General features: G+C 36.9%; 1 protein-coding gene across 1 annotated transcript; it reads left to right on the top strand.

Annotated features, from left to right (window-relative positions):
- The first annotated feature begins 11,049 nt into the window (after positions 1-11,049).
- On the top strand, positions 11,050-15,890 carry LOC111884951 (nuclear cap-binding protein subunit 1). The gene is made up of 19 exons (XM_023881249.2): positions 11,050-11,345; positions 11,452-11,511; positions 11,615-11,671; positions 11,765-11,836; positions 11,928-11,990; positions 12,080-12,256; positions 12,361-12,489; positions 12,555-12,621; positions 12,710-12,909; positions 12,996-13,066; positions 13,183-13,267; positions 13,349-13,417; positions 13,524-13,642; positions 13,952-14,090; positions 14,168-14,662; positions 14,754-15,053; positions 15,144-15,328; positions 15,428-15,509; positions 15,598-15,890. The coding sequence occupies exons 1-19, from the start codon at positions 11,262-11,264 to the stop codon at positions 15,703-15,705; spliced, it is 2,562 nt and encodes an 853-aa protein (XP_023737017.1). The 5' UTR covers positions 11,050-11,261; the 3' UTR covers positions 15,706-15,890.
- Positions 15,891-20,342: the final 4,452 nt, after the last annotated feature.

Raw genomic sequence — 20,342 nt, 5'->3', positions numbered from 1 at the left:
ATCCATAAATTTCCTATTTCCCAAAATACCCCCAGAAGTCAACTAGTCAACCCTTGGTCAGAGCCCAAGTTAATGGTCAAGGTCAGCAGTCCATGTCGACCTCAACTCGTCGAGTACAACTATCCACTCGTCGAGTTCCTTGAATAACTCTTCAACTCGCCGAGTCACTTGAGTGACTCATCGAGTTCCTAATGTTTGCGACCGTAAACTCCTTAGACAACTTGTCGAGTTTCCCTTGCAACTCGCCAAGTTCATGTGTGCCAAAAACCGGGAAAACCCTAACTGACTCGCCGAGTCCACGACAATCTTCATCGGACTCGCCGAGTTGACCATGCAACTCGTCGAGTCCCTTCAGTCCATTATCCATTCAGATGCTTTATAAGCCATCTTAAGGTTCCATATTGCAGATCCAACTTTGATATTGCCATATTTATACCTATTTTTAGGCAATATTTAAGTATATTTTTATTAATAAGTTGATAATATGTTTAGAATAATGATACTTATGACTTTAAATTGTTATTTTCAGTCAATTATAAGTATTTTCGAAGAAATGGACCAAAAGCGACAATCTATAGAACATGGGAGACTTGAAACACAAGAGATGAATAAATCCACGAAAATTACTAAAACCACGTCGTGGCATGGATACCCACGACGTGACATGAGTATTCTAGAAGATAAAGATCACGTGAAGAAAGAGTCCTTGCCCGATACGGATAAGTTGGGGATCACGACGTGGCGAAGATAGCCACGACGTGGCGCAAAATTTTTAAGGATATTTAAGCACTCTTGGTCATTACGAATGGGGGAGACTTTTGGCTAGAGAAAGGGGTTCCAGAAGGTGATTTTGAGTAGAAGAAAAGTCCTGGAAAGAGGTTTTCAACACCAAAAGAGTGAAGGTCCATAATTTAGTTCACTTATTTGTTACTTAGAACATGTTTCATTATACTTTGATTTGTGTTAGTGTGTTAGTTGCTATTATGAGCAGCCGAATCTAGCTACTCTCGTTTAGCTAGATGAAGCTTTCAACTTAAGAATAGCTTAATTTTTATGGATTTATTTAGTTGGTGAATTGCTTGTGTTTGATTTATAGTTACCTAGCATGCTTGTGTTTGTTTCTCAAGTTGCTTGATTTCATGTTGTGTGTAGCTTAATGACCATTAATTGCATGAACTTGTTTACCTAATGATTTAGTTAACATTAAATTGTTAAAGCTAGGATTGACCAATCTTAGTTAGTAATTAGAGTATATAAACTTAGTTGTGTTAGAGAATGTGGATTGTGATTGTAATTGCGTTTGTATAATAAATCTTACATAACATATTCATATTCATAATTAGTTATGTGTTTAATTGTGTGTGACCATACATAGTTTGACATGAATTAATTAATTATTGGTAAAGTTAGAATTAAATTACTAATACAATTAAAACCAACTTGATAATCCATAATCACTAGCTAGCCATAAGGACGAAGTGGATTCAAACTAGACAAGAGTGTTTTTACTTATTGATTGAATTCGAGTTAAGTTCGTCTGATCTTGTAAAATCAGATAAAACCCTTCCTAAACTTGTTAATAATTAGGTTAATTTGATAGCAAGTAGATTAATTAGTAACACCGTTCCCTGTGATCGACACCCGACTTACCCAAGCTATACTGTAATCCGACTAGGTACACTGCCTATAAATGCATAGTTAGTTTAAGTTTGTTAGGTTATAAATATTAAAATTAGTGGGTACTTTCGTGCACATCAAGCTTCCCAAGGCATGTTTATCACGTAAATTTGCAAACTTTACTTGCATGCAAGGCTCTAAAGTCTTATAATGATAATACCAAGCTTGCAATGGAGTTTTACACTTAAGGAGGGGTTCATACTTGCCAAAGTTGATAGCTTTATGGACTTAAAGACCAAAGAGGGTTCAAATATGAAGTTGCAACTTCAGATATGAGCTCATGCCCAAGAATAGCTTCATAATATGCTAGAAAAGCCCAAATCTTTAACCAAATGAGATCTAAAATAAAATGAGGTCAAGGTAACGACTTGATACCTTCCAAAAGATGCAAACTGAGGTAGATATCAGATCCCACATGTTCCTTGCATCTAGCCACTTGCTTTCCAAGCTCTCCTTACAAAGATCATCCTTCCAAAGCTTAAAACACACAAGAATGATGCACACACACGGATTAGGTTCATGGACTATCAAGAGGCTATAAGGGGAAGTTGAGGAGGCCAATGATCCTTTAAATAGGTTGCAACACCACGGAAATTAGGGTTTCATCCTCCAGCTCTTACTCGTCGAGTCCCTCATTGGACTCGGCGAGTAGGTCACTTAAACACGTGGACCAAACCGCTGTTACTCGACGAGTCAGGCAACCAACTCGTCGAGAAGACCTTGAAATCATGAGAATTTATAACCATAAATTGATACTTGAGAATTGGGATGTTACATGTGTTATGGACTTCGAAGGAAGATGGGACGCCTGTTTGCCCTTGGCTGAGTTTTCTTACAACAACAACCACCATTTCAGTATTGGCATGCCTCCCTTCGAGCTCTTATATGGGAAGAGGTGTCAGACTCCCATCTTTTGGGGAGAGGTAGGGCAACGAGTGATGGGTGGCACTGAGATAGTACTGAAGACGACTGAGCAGATTCAACAGGTCGAACAGAGGTTACTGACAGCCCAGAGTCGCCAGAAGAGTTACGCAAATCGGCGACGATCTGAGCTAGAGTTCTAGGTTGGAGATCTTGTCTTCCTGAAGGTATCCCCATGGAAAGGGGTGATACTATTCAGGAAACAGGGTAAGTTGGGGTCCCGATACATTGGTCCTTTCAGAGTGATCGCCAAAGTGGGTAAGGTAGCTTACCGGCTGGAGCTACCTGCAGAGTTGAGTCAAATTCATAACACCTTACACATGTCTCAGTTGAGGAAGTGTGTAGCCGATGAGACGGAGGTGATACCCTTAGAGGACATTCAGGTGGATGCGAGCCTGAATTATGTTGAGAGGCCGATAACGATCTTGGATCGGAAGGTGAAGGTTCTGAGGAACAAGGAGGTGCCCCTGGTTCAGGTCCAGTGGCAACATCGGAAGGGGTCCGAGTGGACTTGGGACCCGGATTCCGAGATGCGCAAGCAGTATCCAAAGTTATTTCCGGAGCCAGACTTCGAGGACGAAGTCTAATTCTAGTGGAGGAGAATTGTAACATCCCGAATCCCAAGTATTACATTTATTTATTTATTTATTTTTGGATTTTAATGAGTGACTAGATGAGTTGTGTGTCCAACTCGTTGAGTAGAGTTGGATTGGTCACGTGGGTTTAATGACTGACTCGACGAGTCAGAGAGCCGACTCGCCGAGTTGGCGCTGTGTGAGGAAAACCTAAATCCCCGGGTTTGTGACTTATTTAAGGGGCCTTAAACCCTCATTTCTGCCTCATCAGTCACCCTACACCCTTGAGAGAAACCCTAATCGTCCACTTGAGCTAGAGAGTGAGTGTAACGCCCGGATATTCGGGCTAGTCAATTTAGAGACAATGAGCGTCAAAATGACTTTTTGACAGAGGATTATTTAAAATAAATAATCTTAACCAAGTTGTAGTATATGTCACAAGATTTCGTACATATAAAAAACGCCGAAATCCGAGTTATAACGAAGAAGTTATGATCTGTCGAAGTTTCACGACAAAACTGGCACGACATTGGGAATTGTAAAAAGTGAGTTTATGATAAACTACATTTTAGCCCTAGTGATCTACAAGAAAGTTGTAGAGTACGTATCCACCTACGCGTGGATATAAAGAACGTCGAAAATGGAGTTCGTATGCAAAAGTTATGGCCTTCCGAAGATGCAGCTGTCTAAGGGCATGACACATGGCATAAACCCTAGCCGCCTTAAGTCACGACGTGAGCATGAAGTTCACGACGTGAAACGTGTCAGGGACACTAATCGGGGCTAGAAAACACGTGTTAAAGCTATGGGATGACTCATGGAAGTTCACGACGTGAACCTATCATGTTCACGTCGTGAATAGCAGATGCAACCCTTTCATTCCTTACATTAATTCTTTTCTCCATCTCTCGTTTGTTGAAGGCGTTTTGCATCCTGAGCCCGACGATCACGAACTGCTGACCGTTTTTAGTTAAATTCTATCAACTCACGCTAATAAGGTGAGTGCATAGTTACTTTCATCTTACACATAGATATGAAGTATTTTATATAAATTACATACCAAGTGTGCATATTATCTGAATACTTGCTGTCTATGCTTGATGAATGATTTTATACATGTTTGAAATGATTTAAACTGTATATATATTTTTTACCTATAATTATGATGGGTAAAAGATAGGTAGATTAAAGACGAGACAAATGATGAGCGATGAAATATGAGTGATAAAATATGGTGAGAAACGATGAGCCAAACGATGTACCGAGGGATGAGCCAAGCGATGACCCAAGCGATGGCTCCGTCATTCAGCAGATTATGGATGACAACCATGGAGTATTCTAGACGGTATGTGGAACACTAGCATACTCACAACCTGTAAGTGTGTGAGCTATGTGTTCATTAGTTGTACTCTAAAAACCCTAACAGCTATGGACTTAGTGCCTGTTGTATAAACCCTGGCAGCTATGGATTTGGTGTCTGTTGTATAAACCCTGACAGCTATGGACTTAGTGTATGTTGTATAAACCTTAACAACTATGAATTTAGTTCCTGTTATATAAACCCGGGCGATGATGTGACTTCATGCCTGTTCATTAGGAGAATCCTTAGGAATGAAAAAGTGAATGATAGATAATTCTTAGGGTAGATCCTTAAGAATAAAGAAGATAATGGGGATGAGTAACTGGGTTGATTGTTTGATGATTAAATATAATAATTATATTATTGTGGTTTGAAAACCCTATGTGCTCACCAGGTTTCCAAACCCGACCCACTCAATATATTTGTATCATAGGTATCGATACGAAGCTATATTACGCTGAGAGATTAGAGGAGATGTAAATCACTAGTGTAAATAAGGTCTGTTTATGCTTATGTTTTTTGTATTGACGATGACATACCAAAGTTTTAATATAAACAAAATACATTTCTTCGGAAATGCTTTGATAATATGTTTATCATGTTTTCTGGGAACAAATTCCACAATATATTTCTTTAAAAATATACTCTGATTTTCAAATAAAGCATAAACAAATCGATCTTTTTTGTCCGTGAAATTGGGGATGTCACAATGAGAGAGGAGCTAATCTTGTGGTTATTAGTGCACTTTTGAAGGATAAGAGGAGAGTATCAAAGCTTGGATCAAGAGGTTCGTTAGAGTTTTGCTTCAATTGGAGGTAAAAAGATGCTAACTTGATCATTTCCTTATGAGATCTTGGTTTAAGGAGTTCCTAGGGTTTTCTCCCATCCCTTTTGTGTCATTTGAGTCCTTTGAGCATGATTTGAGGTTGAAACCTCATATCTGGAGTGTAGGAGGTCTTGTGAGTCCAAAGAACCGAACTTTATTAAGCTAGAGATAAAATCTTGTGCATCTAACCCTTGTTGGAGCTTGAATTGGCATTATGGAGCAAATATGCCATGCGTAAACGTAAAGATCGAAGCTTTACGTCATAATCGATCCTTAGGAAGTCCGATATGGAGTAAGGGGCATGGGTTATGCCTAAAACATTTGAATGCGAATTTGACTTAAGGGACTCGACGAGTCAAGGAGCTGACTCGACGAGTCAGCTAGGGGTTTCCCTAGTGAGTCTGGACAAGGGTAACTCGGCGAGTTGATGAGACAACTCGACGAGTTAAGTTGAGTTTTCACGATGTTCTAAGGAACAACGGGGACTCGGTGAGTTACACAGGTGCACTCGGCGAGTCAGGTCAGCATGGATAGTTAACTCGAGTGTTGACTTTTGTTGACTTTAAGGTTTGGTCAAAGTAGGGTTATGGGGGCCATGGAGGGGTAAAATGGTCTTTTACCCATCCCAAGAGTTAGAAAGAGATTAGCATGAGTTTATATAAAGTTGTGATCTTTATGAGTTAATTAGAGATGCTTGTTACATGTAGGCGGAGATTAAGCTGTTCGAGGGGTATCTAGTTTTCCTTGCTTACTTACGAGGTGAGTATTCTCACTATACTTACCAGAGTGGTAATACCGAGTGATCGGAGGGTCTTATTTGAGTTATCGACCAGAGGGTCCTATGTGCTTATATTGAGTTATGTGATATTATGCATTTATGTCTTTGTGATATATGCTATGATATTCTGTGTTTTACTAAGATCGGACCGGTGGGTCCAAACCAAGTTGTGAGATTGGAGGGTCTCACTGAGATATAGGACTGGAGGGTCCAACCCGAGTTGTGAGACTGGAGGGTCCTTATTGAGACACATGATCGGAGGGTCTACACTAAACCGTGAGACCGGAGGTTCCTCACTGAGATGCATGAGACCGGAGGGTCCATGCCGAGTTATAGCCATGATAGGCTTATTATTTGTGTATGTGGTATTTTGGGGAACTCACTAAGATTTGTGCTTACCGTGTTGTGTGGTATGTGTTTCAAGTATTTTGCAGGACCACGGGAAGGCGTTGACTTGATTGTACACACCGATTTCGAGATCATGTGGATTCTGGGATAACGATAATTTTTATGTGGAGTTATGTTGACAACTGAACAATTATGTTTTGAGAAATATATTATGAGTTTTTATGTGTTTTAAAAATGAAAAAAATTGGTTTGAAAATTTACGTTGTTACAAAATAGGTAGATACCTTCATTTTCAAGGAAGAGATAACATCCTACTTTCAATTTTAAGCGGAAAATAGCAAGCAAATTTTATTTCGAAGGCAAAATAGCATGCTAATTCTAGTTTAGTAAAAAAAATTTAAAACTTTGTTAAAGTATGTTGCTATTTCAAGGAGTTATAAAATAAAATTTTTAAACCTCTTGCTTAATTTCGATCATTTTTATTTAAAAAAATAGTTTTACCTATTTGTATACATGATTTATAAAGTATGTTGCTATTTAGAGCATTTAATAAAATTATATTGTGATTTTGAGCATTTAATTTTAAGATCTTAAACTACTTGGCTGCTTGCTTTATTTTACTATTTATTACAACACTTGGACATTTTGAAGCACCTACTGCGATGCCACCTGTTAACCTACAAAAAAAAATTAGATGAAGATCTTTTGTAGTTTTCTTACATTTAGCTTTGTTGGGTTACATTATGCTTTGAGGTTATTAGAAGAATACCATGCATATTTGTGGTTGTTATCATGAGTTTGTCCAATTTTTATGGTTGATAGTTGTCACACCCCGAAAACCAAAGGAGGAAACATTTCCGGGGTTGACTCCACGTTGAGTATCAAATCCAATGCACATAGTAAAGCAGTAATAACAAAACATTACATTACATAATATTGTTTACATCTGTTTGAAAATAAAGTTGTACAAGTGTTTTACATAAGTAATATAAAAAAAAGTAAAGACGAGTCTTCGGGACGCTCCGTCTTCTCCAAATGGTTGCGGTGTACCTGTCTAATGCTGACTTGAGAATACAAGCGGTTTGAAAATCAACATAAAGCTGGTGAGTTCATAAGCGGTTTAGTTTTGAAAAGAACGAGTTCCTTTACTTTCTGAAAAAGTTGTTGATTAAGAAAATACCATATTTTCTTATGAAAACGGTTTGGTTATCCTTTGATACAATTTCGAAAACGGTTGGTTATGTCGTTCCAGGAAAATCCCATATTTTCCTTATAGTTTTAGTTATTCGTTTGTTACTTTATCCGTTTATGTGTTGTTGTGCTACCCAGGAAAATCCCATATTTTCCTATGTGTGGTTTTTGGTTCTTAAGTCTGATTTCGAAGTACTAGTAATTACCATGTGAGTAGTATTAGTTATGTGTTCTAAACCCTTAGTTATTCTACATTCGGATGACTATAATCTACTAACTTAGTTGTATTTTCGAATATTTGGAATCACAAAGAAGCGTACATTACAATATTTTCGAAGTTCTGCTGAGTTCCAAAAGAGTATATTAGTTGTGTATTCGAAGCTCTGTCGACATTCTGAGGCGGATATATTTGAAACTCAGTAGAGGTCCAGAGGCGTATTTTCGTATTAGATTCGAAACTCTGGTGACACTCAAGGAGTACACTAACTGTATATTCGAAGTCTTAGTGTCAACCAAAGGCGTCATTTCGCATTCGTAGTCGTATTCGCATTCGTAGTCGTATTCGCATTCGTAGTCGTATTCGTATTCGTAGTCGTAGTCGTATTCGTATTCGTATTCGTATTCGTATTCGTATTCGTATTCGATTACATTCGTTGATCTTAAATATGATTAGTATGATTTCTTATTCAAATAGAATATAGTTATAACACTTTTTAAAAGAAATCTATGTTTAACCTCCAATTCGAAACGTCAGTTACCACAAATCTTTGGAAATCAAGACATTTAGTAAGTAAAACCATTGAGTTGAAAATCAGTTTAAGTACAAAATACACTTGTACTTTTTGCTTGTATTCCCCCCTGAAAACATTGAAAAACCATTGAAAACACGGAAAAAGGGTAGGGGTATGAACTCACCGGACACGAAAATGTGTCGGTTTCGGATGCTAAACGTCGAATCGAGGCCTGATAACACGCGAGGTTCCTATGTAATATGAAATGGCATACAAATATATCTAATTAAATTCATAAACTCTAATAAGATATGAAGTCACACTCCAACGAACGAAAACACCTCAAAACGGGTGTTTGGAGTGACCCGGGTGACATCTACGAACGGGAATTGAAGCGAGGGACTTGGGATTTGAGTTTACTCCCCAAGAGTAAACTTCCTAATGAGTTTACGGCCTAAACACTACCCACACATGAGTTCACGGCCGTGAACTCATGCTGGCAAGGGTTATGGAGCTTAATGGGTCACAAATGGCTATTATCACTTGGAAATGCTTGGAATAATTTTACCTAAGGCTTGGAATGAATTAAAATCACCAAATACAACACTTAAGGGAGTTTACGGCCTTGGCATGGGGTCTATGGCCGTAAACTCTCATATTCCCTTGAATAATTGTTTTTAAGGTCTCAAAGTTAATCACATGTGATTCTAAAAATTCCTACAAACCTTGAAATGATTTTTGGGCACAAAATGACATGCTTTTAGGAGTTTACGGCCATGGAGCACCTTCTATGGCCGTAAACTCTCAAATGAAGAGTTTTGATGTGTTTAAAGCCCTTAAACTATTTTTGGTTGGTTCTATGATTTATTCCAAGGCTTTTGGTGGTGTTGGATGGCTTTCTAACACCTTAGAAGTGAGTTTACACCCATGATTGAGGAGTTTACGGCCCAAGCACATGACTTGGCTGTAAACTCATACAAACCCCTCAAAATTTATGTCTAAGGTGTTCTAGGTCCATAACCAATATTCTAAAAGTCGTATCTAAGTCTTGTTTGAGCCATGGAAGGGTTTAAGGGATTAAAAACCCTTTAAATATGGGTTTACGGCCTAAGCACTATCCTGGGCCGTAAACTCATATATAAGGCTCTAAATTATGGTTTGAGGCATTCTAAGCTCATTCCATAAAGTCATCTAGCCATATCTAAGGTCCAATTGTGATTTGGAAGGGTTTTGTTGCTCCAAAAACCCCATTTATATGAGTTTACGGCCTAGGACTGTTCTAGGGCCGTAAACTCATGGTAATGGTCCTAATCCATGGTTTAAACTCGAATTTGAAGGCTCAATATGATGCAAAATGAGTATAGGAAGGTACCTTGAAGATTTGAGACCTTAAACTTGAGATTTGGACCTTAAATTCTAGTTTGAGGAGAGAGGTTCGTGTGAAAGTTGTAGAATGGAGCAAAAGCTTCAAAATGAAGACTTGGATCACTTTAAATAGTGTCCAAGTTTGGGACACGGTAGAATTCTACCCGATACCGGCGTTAGACGGGACTTTTGGTCGCACCCGGCCAATTTGCCGTAACCCGATATGGTTGATTCTAGAAATGTTCCGATCATTAATATGAGACGTTAGAATGAGTTCTAGGGGTATTAAGACACTTATTAAGTCATAAAATAAAATATACATTAATGACTTAATAAAATGCCGGAATCGGAAACGAAATCGGAAACGGCGATTGGATGATCGGAACGAGTCGCGAGTAGGGTTACATTTAGGGATATGAATTTCGGGTTGTTACAATAGTTGGATCTCTCATTAAAATGAATATATATATATATATATATATATATATATATATATATATATATATATATATATATATATATATATATATATATTGATTTCTAAAGAGCTTAAAATTAATGTCATTAACCTTATTCACATATGTCTCATTAGTTTTAATTTATCTCATAGATATGATTTTTATAGTGTAAAATGTCTTCAATGACTGATTCTTGGTTTTTATTTATCTAATATGTTGTATATCCTTTAATAATAAGTCGCTTTATGGATTATATATATTTTTTTAAGTTATAAATCCTTGTAGTACACGAGTTTCTAAACTAATAATTGTAAATAAAAATTATAGACTTACGAATGTTTTGAAACCATATTACATATTAATTAAGAATAATGATGACACACTTATGAACAAAACATCCGATTTTATATAAAAGTAATTGTTTGCAAGTTCATGATTAATTATTACGATTTTTATAGTATATTCAAATTTATATTGCACCGTAAAAAATCATATCTAAACATATAGAAGATAGATCGATATTCATAACAATGTATATATTAATTTTAATTAATTATTATAAATTTACAAATAAAATATCTATATTTATAAATTAATATTTTTTTTATAAATCTATGAATAGTCGTTACAATTTAAAATTTAAATTTTTTTCAACTTTGATCTGTATAAACCTGTTTGTTATAAAACTATTGTTGAGGTGAAAGTGGAGTAAAAATGGTGTTATGGTGTAAGTATACCAGGAAACCCGGTTTAGCCACTTAAACCGGTTCAGTGACACTACAAAGTCGGAGTCGGGTTGGTAGGGACTAGGGCTTGTAGTAAACTCAAACTCGTACTGCGAGTCCAAAACCATTGGGGGTTTGGCTGATACCACTACTGGGCAGTGGGCACTGGGCACCCTTCCTTCGGGACATACATACATACATACATATACACATATCTACACCAACAAAAAGTTTCTTCCGCTTTGTGTATTGGTTCGAGTGAAGCTAATCTTTCGCTTGACGTCGGTGTTCTATATACTAGAAGATATGAGCAGCTGGAGGAGTTTGATTTTGAGAATCGGCGAGAAGTCCCCTGAATATGGCGGAACAATCGACCACAAAGATCACATTGTTAGTTCTTTTCGTTCTGTCCACTTCAGTTTCATAAAACCCTATTTTTATCCCTTTTTACGATAAACCCTAATGTTGGTAACCCTAATTTCATTATTTATTGCAGGATGCTTGCTTTGGTGCTGTTCGGCGGGAGCTTGAGCATTCCGAAGACGAAATTTTAACTGTGATTTACTATTTACCATTTCTTAATTCTAATTTTAGTATTTTTCTACCAAATCGTGTGCATGGAGGCTTGTTGAGTTACTTGATTACACCTGTTTTCGCAGTTTCTTCTTCAATGTTCAGAGCAATTGCCTCACAAAATTCCTCTGTATGGGACGCTGGTAGGTTCCGTTTACCTTTTTCTTTTGCTTTCTCGAAGATAATTCTTGATCTCTTCCTGTAAGATCTTGCTTTCTTCTGTTTTTGGTGCTTAGATTGGGTTATTGAACTTGGAAAATGAGGACCTTGTCAAGAAAATATTGGAGACTACTCAAAAGAGTTTACAGGTGAGCAGGCAATGGATATTGGTCAACAGTCAACACATATGATTTCTTCCTGAATTGGTGCATTTCACGGGTTCTAACTGTTTATTTGCAGGATGCCCTTGACTCTGGAGATTGCAACAAGATCCGTATATCAATGCGGTTTCTAACTGTTTTGGTATGTTATTCCTTTATATTTGAGAACAACAACCATATACAGTTATACATCATGTTGTTTTTGAAACATTATTATCTTCACTGTTGTAGATGTGTAGCAAAGTGGTTCAACCAAGTTCACTAGTGGTGGTTTTTGAAACATTATTATCTTGTGCTGCAACAATAGTGGATGATGAGAAAGGAAACCCATCTTGGCAAGCCCGTGCTGATTTCTACATAACCTGTATTCTTTCATGTCTTCCATGGGGTGGATCAGAACTTGTTGAGGTACATTCCCTATATTTCTTACTCATTCACTTTGGCTCATACAGTTAGCACTACAAAAGCTTATCAAAATTGTCTCAACAATGTGAGAATCTTGATTTTTGCAGCAAATTCCGGAAGAAATTGAAAGAGTTATGGTTGGTATAGAAGCCTATTTAAGCATCAGAAGACGTGTTTCTGATGTTGGTCTATCCGTGTTTGAAAATATCAACAAAGATAAACTTCATGTTGAACAGGTATGTTGTTATACAATTCTTTTTAGTTGTTAATAAATTTACTCACTTTGGTATTCTACTCACAGGATTTTGTGGAAGACTTGTGGGGTCGAATCCAAGATCTCTCCAAGAACAGCTGGAAACTTGAGAGTGGTACTATACTCTACTGTAAACTTGTTAATCTTTTTCTGCAGTTTTCCCATTATATCCTTTCTAAGTTTTGTTGATTGTATGCTTTCAGTTCCAAGGCCACATCTTTTATATGAAGCACAACTAGTTGCTGGAAAGTCTCATGATTTTGGAGCCATCAGTTGTCCAGAGCAACCAGATACCCCTGAGGCACTCACTGAAGTCAGTTTTGGTAGACAAAAACACGAGGCAGAATTGAAATATCCTCAGAGGATTCGCAGGCTAAATATATTTTCTGCTAGCAAAACCGAGGTAGTTAAAACAGTTAAATAACTAATCCAAGATTTTTACATAGTTTTTTCCCTCATGTAATTTTTTTAAAACTTTTTGGTTGGCAGGATGTACAACCTATAGACCGCTTTGTAGTGGAAGAGTATTTACTGGATGTGCTCTTTTTCCTGAATGGATGGTTTGTAACTTATTTAACTATATCTATTTTTGATAAGGTCTTTTTGTAACCTGTTTAACTTTTTTATTTTATAATATGGTCCTTATTCATATGTTTGTTGGTTTGTGGAAAGCTAGTCGAAAGGAATGTGCTGCATGCATGGTTGGCTTACCTGTCCCTTTCAGATATGAATATCTCATGGCAGAGACTATTTTTTCTCAGGTATAAACTTATTTTCATGCATCCTTTTCTTTATTGCTCATGAATAATTAAATACTAATGTGATTTTTTTTTCTTTTTCAGCTTCTTTTATTGCCTCAGCCACCATTCAAGCCCATGTACTACACACTTGTGATAATAGACCTTTGTAAGGTATTATAGATCCTAACTTGGTACCCTTTTTTCCTTCTTTTTTGTACTTGTTATAAAAAAATATCTTTAAAGTTTACAATTTTTTTTAAACACAATTTTGTGGTAGTCTCTTCCAGGTGCCTTCCCTGCTGTTGTAGCTGGGGCTGTGCGTGCCCTTTTTGATAGAATAAGTGAGTTAGATATGGAGTGTAGGACACGCCTCATCCTTTGGTTTTCACACCATTTGTAAGTTCACTTCATTTTTTTAACATTAATTAAATTACACTTTTGATCCTTGAATATAGTTGAGTATCACAACTTTGGCCTCATAAAGTTTTCTCCTGCAATTTTGGTCTTTATTTGAGGTTTTTGTAACATTTTTGGTCTCTGTAAATTGTCATTTTATTTGGAACAAGGACTAAAAACGTTACCAGTACCTGAAATGAGGACCAATATTGTAACATGTAAGAGACCAATTTGCAAAAAAACCAGCTTACTCAGGGTCCAAAGATGTGTAATCTTCTTGTTAAAATGGCTAGTTTTATGATATTGTAGATCAAACTTTCAATTCATTTGGCCATGGGAAGAGTGGGCATATGTCTTGGAGCTTCCAAAATGGGCCCCACAACGTGTATTTGTCCAGGAAGTTCTCGATAGGGAAGTCCGTTTATCATACTGGGATAAAGTGAAACAGGTAATTTTATTATTATAATATATAAACAGTTACATACATCTGAAAAAAAAATTGTAATATTTGATCTTTTTGAACAGAGCATTGAAAGTACTCCTGCTTTAGAGGAATTACTACCACCAAAAGGTGGGCCTGACTTCAGATACAGTTCAGAAGATGAAGATAAAACGGAATATAGCCTTTCAACAGAAGTGAATGGTATGGTAAAAGGAAGAAAAACTGCACGCGATGTTATTATATGGGTTGAAGAAAGTGTGATCCCAGTGAATGGAGTGGAAGTTGCATTAAGAGTAGTTGTTCAGACACTTTTGGACATCGGGTCAAAGAGTTTTACCCATTTGATTACGGTTTTGGAGAGATATGGACAAGTTATTGCCAAAATTTGTCCAAATGAAGAAACACAAATTATGTTGATATCAGAAGTGGCTTCATTTTGGAAAAACAGTGCTCAAACAACAGCCATAACAATCGACAGAATGATGGGTTATCGCCTTATTTCCAATTTGGCCATTGTCAAATGGGTCTTCTCTCAGTCAAACCTCGACTTATTTCACACCTCAGATCGTTTGTGGGAGGTACTCTATTTTTATTTTTATATATTATACTGAGGGACCAAAAATGTAATTCAGTCATTTGATATGAATAGAGTGTTTTGTTGTATTACAGATTCTGAGAAACGCGCTAAATAAAACGTATAATCGGATATCTGATTTAAGGAAAGAGATTATAAATTTAAAAAAGAATGTTGTAAAAGCGGAGCAAAGTGCAGCCAAGGCCAAAGCTGAGCTGGATGCTGCAGAGACAAAGCTGATGCTTGTGGATGGTGAGCCTGTTGTTGGTGAAAACCCTGCAAGAATGAAACGTTTGAAGTCAAATGCTGCAACCACAAAAGATGATGAGCTCTCAATTCGTGAATCTCTAGAATCCAAACAAGCTCTTTTTGCACGTGCTCTTGAAGAAAACCAGGTATATTCTTATTCTTATTATTTAAAAAAAAAAAAATTGTTCAAGTGATGTTTATATGTTGTGTTGTTGTTTATGTGGTGGGTGCTGCAGGCTTTGTTTATGTCATTGTATAAAAATTTTCGTGATGTTTTGATGGAACGACTTGATGATGCATTTGGAGAGAATGAGAATCATGAACATCAAGCAATGGCTGTTGATGTTGATGAAGAAGATAATGAGAATCAGAATCCTGCAATGGATATGGATAAAGAAAACGGGACCTCAAACTCAAAGAGGTAAAAAAAATTTTTTTTATAGGTTTTAGAGTGAATGGTGTAAATTATTAGTATTTGATAGTTAATAGAAACATATGCTTCTGTGGTGTATGGTAGCAGATATACTACGAGTGAGAAACAAGAATGGTGTTTGTCAACTTTGGGTTATGTCAAGGCTTTTTCAAGGCAATATGCTTCTGAGGTTTGTTACAATCAAGTCCCTCAACTTTTTTTACTCATCAATATTATTATTATTTGGTTAAAATTACATGTGTTTCAACTTTGAACAGATATGGCCACACATGGATAAGTTAGAGGAGGAAATAGTAACAGAAACTGTTCATCCTTTATTCAAAAAAGCAGTTTATTCCGGTTTGCGTGTACACATTGATGGCTGATGATTCTTGTTTTTTGTTTTTCCTTTTTTGGGTCAAACTTGTTTGTTATACAGATTTTGGTTGTACCAAATTTAGTATTTGATTTATGACATGTTATGTGGGATTTGGTTGGGTTTGGTTGCTTCAACCACCACGTGGAAGTTGCCATTTTTTTTTTATGTTATCTATGATGCAATTTCTCACTATCTTATTACTAACTACATTTTGCTTATACTATTTATTTATTTATTTATTTGATTTAATAACTAGTGGGATTTGACCTTGCTTTATTATTTGATAGATTTAATATGTTTCTAACATAGAGTAGAAAATTGACTTAATAAAGAAAGTAAATATATATATCCAACTCTGTTTAGTTATTTGTTTCTGTCTTCTTTATTGTGTGTTAATTAAAACATTTAGACAGAGTTTAACGAAAAAGGACAGCCATAAAATATCATTTTTTGTACTTAATTAATGTTGCATATTGCTGGTGTTGCCAGCTTAGTAGTTATTACTACTGGACAATGCTAAATGGAGCATTGGGGAAAGCACCACTAACAACAAAACACGATTGGGAAATGGAATCTCATACCCAGGTCTTGGCGTGTGTGGATGGATGTTGATTTTGAAAGGCCTCTCAATAGGATTGAGAGCTTGTGGTATTATTCATATAACGGATTAAAATTAAAATATGCAATTCTAACCATTTAATATAATCTTGTGGTATTATTCATTTATTGCTATGCTTACCTTAGGTGCTCAAGATTTTCCCATTTTATCTACAACTGAAATTACACTATCCAAGGAGCAAATGCTATTCATACTTGATTTATGAAAGTTGTGCTTTAGAAATAATTAAGAAACTGTACCTGAAGGGAATAAAATATTGCTACTATTAGTGTGTCCAACATCAGAAATAACCACCTTACCTTCTGCACTAGCATCGCCAATCTTTATGTGTCTTTGTAGTAGATTCATTAACCTCCTTATCATTGTCGCTATTCTTTTCTTTAGGCTTCCACAACTCATTTGTTTTAAACAACTTTATCAACTCATCGTCAACATATATCAAAGAGTTTGGAGTCTTGAGCAATCTACTTGACAGTCTTTCCAAATTCTCCAAGACACAGCGTCCAAAGCTTCAAGATTGTCGTGTCAAAGCAAAGACTACAGTGTCAAGAACATCAAGATCATGATGTTGAGGATTTCAAGATTGTGGTGTCGAGAGCACTTAGCCAAATTTTCACCTAAACTTTTAAAAGTAAAAAAAAAATCTTTCAGTAATGGTCACGTACTAAGAATTTCAAATATTTTACCTAATGAGATAATTGATGAAAACCATACAAAACTCTAAGACTTAGAAATAATTTTTAATCATAAGAAATAAAGAAAATTTCCTATCAGTTTTTAAGTACTTCACAATAGTACTTGAAACATAACAAACTATTAAAAAAACTTAATGAGGAAAACTTTTACAGTTTTTAAATACTTCACAATAATACTTGAAACATAACAAACTATTGATGAAAACCATACAAATCTCTAAAATACATACACCACTCGAGAAGATACATGTACTTGTTCCTCAGAGGATTGTTTGCATCATTGATCTTCCATATCGCTTCAACCATACCTTTCAAATCATCACTAAGAAATCCTTGCCTTTGATCCAATATAAAAAAAAACGTTTGATTTCCTTATGAGAGTAGACAATACCTTCTTTCCTAAACATTAGCCTTGGCCTCATGTCCTGCCTTTCCTTGGTCTTGTTTCATGATAACTTATCTTGCTTTTCCTTGCCCTCATTTCCTAATCGTTAGGTGCATTAGATTGGACACCCCTTGTTTTAGGCTCATGTTCTGATAGTTAGACACCTTATTCATGCCTTCCCTTGGTTTGGCTTAACCTTGCATTAGCCTTGACTTTTTTTATCATTGCTTTCTTTGGCCTCGTTTTTAAATTTTTATGTGCCTAAGACTTGTCTTGACATTGGATTCACCATGTTTCTTGATCGTTGCCCTTCGCTTGTCCTTATCTTGGCCTCATTTTTGTCTTGCCTTGTGTATAACTGGATTTCCTTATCTTGGCATTGTAACATGATCATTGGGCGTCTTGGCCTTGCCTTGTATTGGCCTCGTTTCCTGATCACTACTTGCCTTGACCACATTTCTGATCGTTGGATTCATTGGCCTTGGCTTGGCCTTATTCTGGTCGTCGACCTTAGCTTACTTTAGAAACCATTAGGTAATATGTTTATACTACCTAACTTTTTTGCTTTAGTGAAACTACTTAAATCAAGGTTGCAAAGTCTATGATTAATTCCATACAGATGTAAATGGTCTCAGTTTTAGTATAACCCAACTAAAGTAGAGGCACAACATCACTCTTGTTCATTCAAAGAATTTTTTTTTATCAAAATCATAGGACTGTACATTAGACTTCACAACATCATATTGGACGTAATGCTTATTATTATATGTCAACAATATGACTTCATCCACTTTCATGATCTTTTAGTACGAGCAACTTACATACTAGGGCATGAGGAGAAGTTGTGATGTCCTAAGTCTTCAATATACCTATGGATTTAGTTGGAGTTTTGATGAGTAGAATCACATGAAGAACCTTAAAACTTCTCATAAATGTAAATTGGCCTCAGAGGTCTATCTACCACATTGTTCTTTAGAATTGTGAAAAATCTGACAATTTTATGTTACACCCGTTCCGAGAAGGTACACATTTAACAATAAACTTTAGAAAAATTGGCATTTTTGGTTTGTACGCCGTGCATACTCAAGGTGTACGCATGGCGTACTCATGCATGAGGAGGCAGGTCTTGGACACGTACGTCGGGCGTACTCAGCAAGTATGAAGTGCGTACGCTGTTTAGACCAACACTGTAGTTTAAGGGTTTTGCACCCTATATAATCCCCTTTATAGCCCATGACCTTCACCCTCATCATCCTCCACTTGAGAAAGCGTACCTCTAGCTAACCCTAAGTGAGAAGAGTGCATCTTGAGCTCATTTTGTGTTTTGGTGGTATTATTAAAGAAGAAGAAGGTGGTAAAGAGTCATTTGAGCTCATAAAGACTTTGGATATGGGATTCTCTACTTGCTAGCAACCTCCAGGAGGTAAAAAGCTCCTGGTTGATCATCTTTTAGTATAGGTTTAGTCATTTCTCCATTTAGGGCATTTTTGGTCCCAACCATGGTGATTCTTGAGCATGGCATGCTCTTAACCAAATAAGTCGTCCTTTCAGACACTATGAGGGGTCTTGAGTCATAAAAATGAGATCTTGATGCTTAGTTCTTCCCTATGCATGCTCTAGGATGGTCTTTCGGTATTAAGATGTTAAGTTTGTTGGTATTAAGCACTTAATGGGCATGCGAATTCATAAAGTTGGAAACTTTATGACTCTCAGTGGTATTTTGACCTTGGATATGCATTTGGGACGTGAGAGCTTAACGCATTAAGTTCTTATTAGGAAAAAGGACTTTGGCACGTACAGCGCGCGTAACCCAACGTATGTTGTGCATATGTGGTTAATTGCACGATACCTATCAAGGCTCGAGTACGCCCAACATATGAGCTGAGTATGCCCAGTGTACTCAGCTAAGTCGACCAAGTTGACTCGTTGACCTTGACCTTTGACCAGAGTTTTGACCAAGTTGGACCTAAGGGTATTTTGGGTATTTTGAGCTGTTATCTAAGATTAGGTCTTTGGTTTTGGTTAGGTGATCGTTGGGCCGATTTTTCGGGACAAAGATTTATTCAGCTTGTATTTCCGACTGAAATGTGAGTTTTCCTCACTATACCGTGGGTCGAAGGCACCATGCCAGCCCACTAGTTTATGTATCCTAGTTATAGGATAGTGATATACTAGTATTTGGCTGAGTAGTAGATATGCATGATTATCTGTATTTGTTGGTTCTGTGTTTAATTTTAACTGTTTCATTTCTCGACATATTGGTTTGGGTTGAGGTGTACTGCTTTGTGTGGTAGCCGACAAACCCGGAGCAATCTAGACATAAGTTGTGGGCCTCGAGGTCAAGCCATACTTATGTTGTGGGCTCGAGAGAAATCTATATATGAGATGAGGGCCCGATAGGCATGCCAGAATGATACTGTGGGCTTAAGGGTAACGATCAAGGTTTAGGTAATTACTCTTTTTCCCCTGGAATGAAATTTATTTGCAAAAGGGTCCCTACATATGCTTGGCTTACATAGTTGTACGCTTAGCGTACTGGGGGAAGTTGGTCGCGGTTGTGCACCACGTACGCGGGGCGTACCAAGAGTACGTGGGGCATACGTGGCTCAAGACTAAAACTCTAATATTCGGACGTGTGACCTATTTAAATGTACCTTAAGTCATTTGGACCTTACCCTAACCAACCTCCATCACTCTCTAACAACCCTAAAACCCTAAAATCCTTTTTGTGCGCCTCTTGAGCTTGTAAGTGCCTCAAATACCTCCTTTTTGGTTTTCTAGCAAGGATAAGGAAGTGGAAGCAAGCCTTGGACGTGGAAAAGACTTTGGATCCTACATTTAGAGCTCATTGGGAAGCTTGTGGAGCTAAAAATCTCAAACCTTGCCATCTCTTTTGCTAGTTTGAGTTAGCATTTTGTTATGAAGTCCATTTTTAGTTCTTAGAC

The sequence above is a fragment of the Lactuca sativa genome, chromosome 7 (assembly GCF_002870075.4).
Source record: "Lactuca sativa cultivar Salinas chromosome 7, Lsat_Salinas_v11, whole genome shotgun sequence".
NCBI classification, from domain to species: domain Eukaryota; kingdom Viridiplantae; phylum Streptophyta; class Magnoliopsida; order Asterales; family Asteraceae; genus Lactuca; species Lactuca sativa.
Note: the sequence above shows the minus strand (reverse complement) of the source record. Positions and strands in the feature narration are given on the sequence as shown.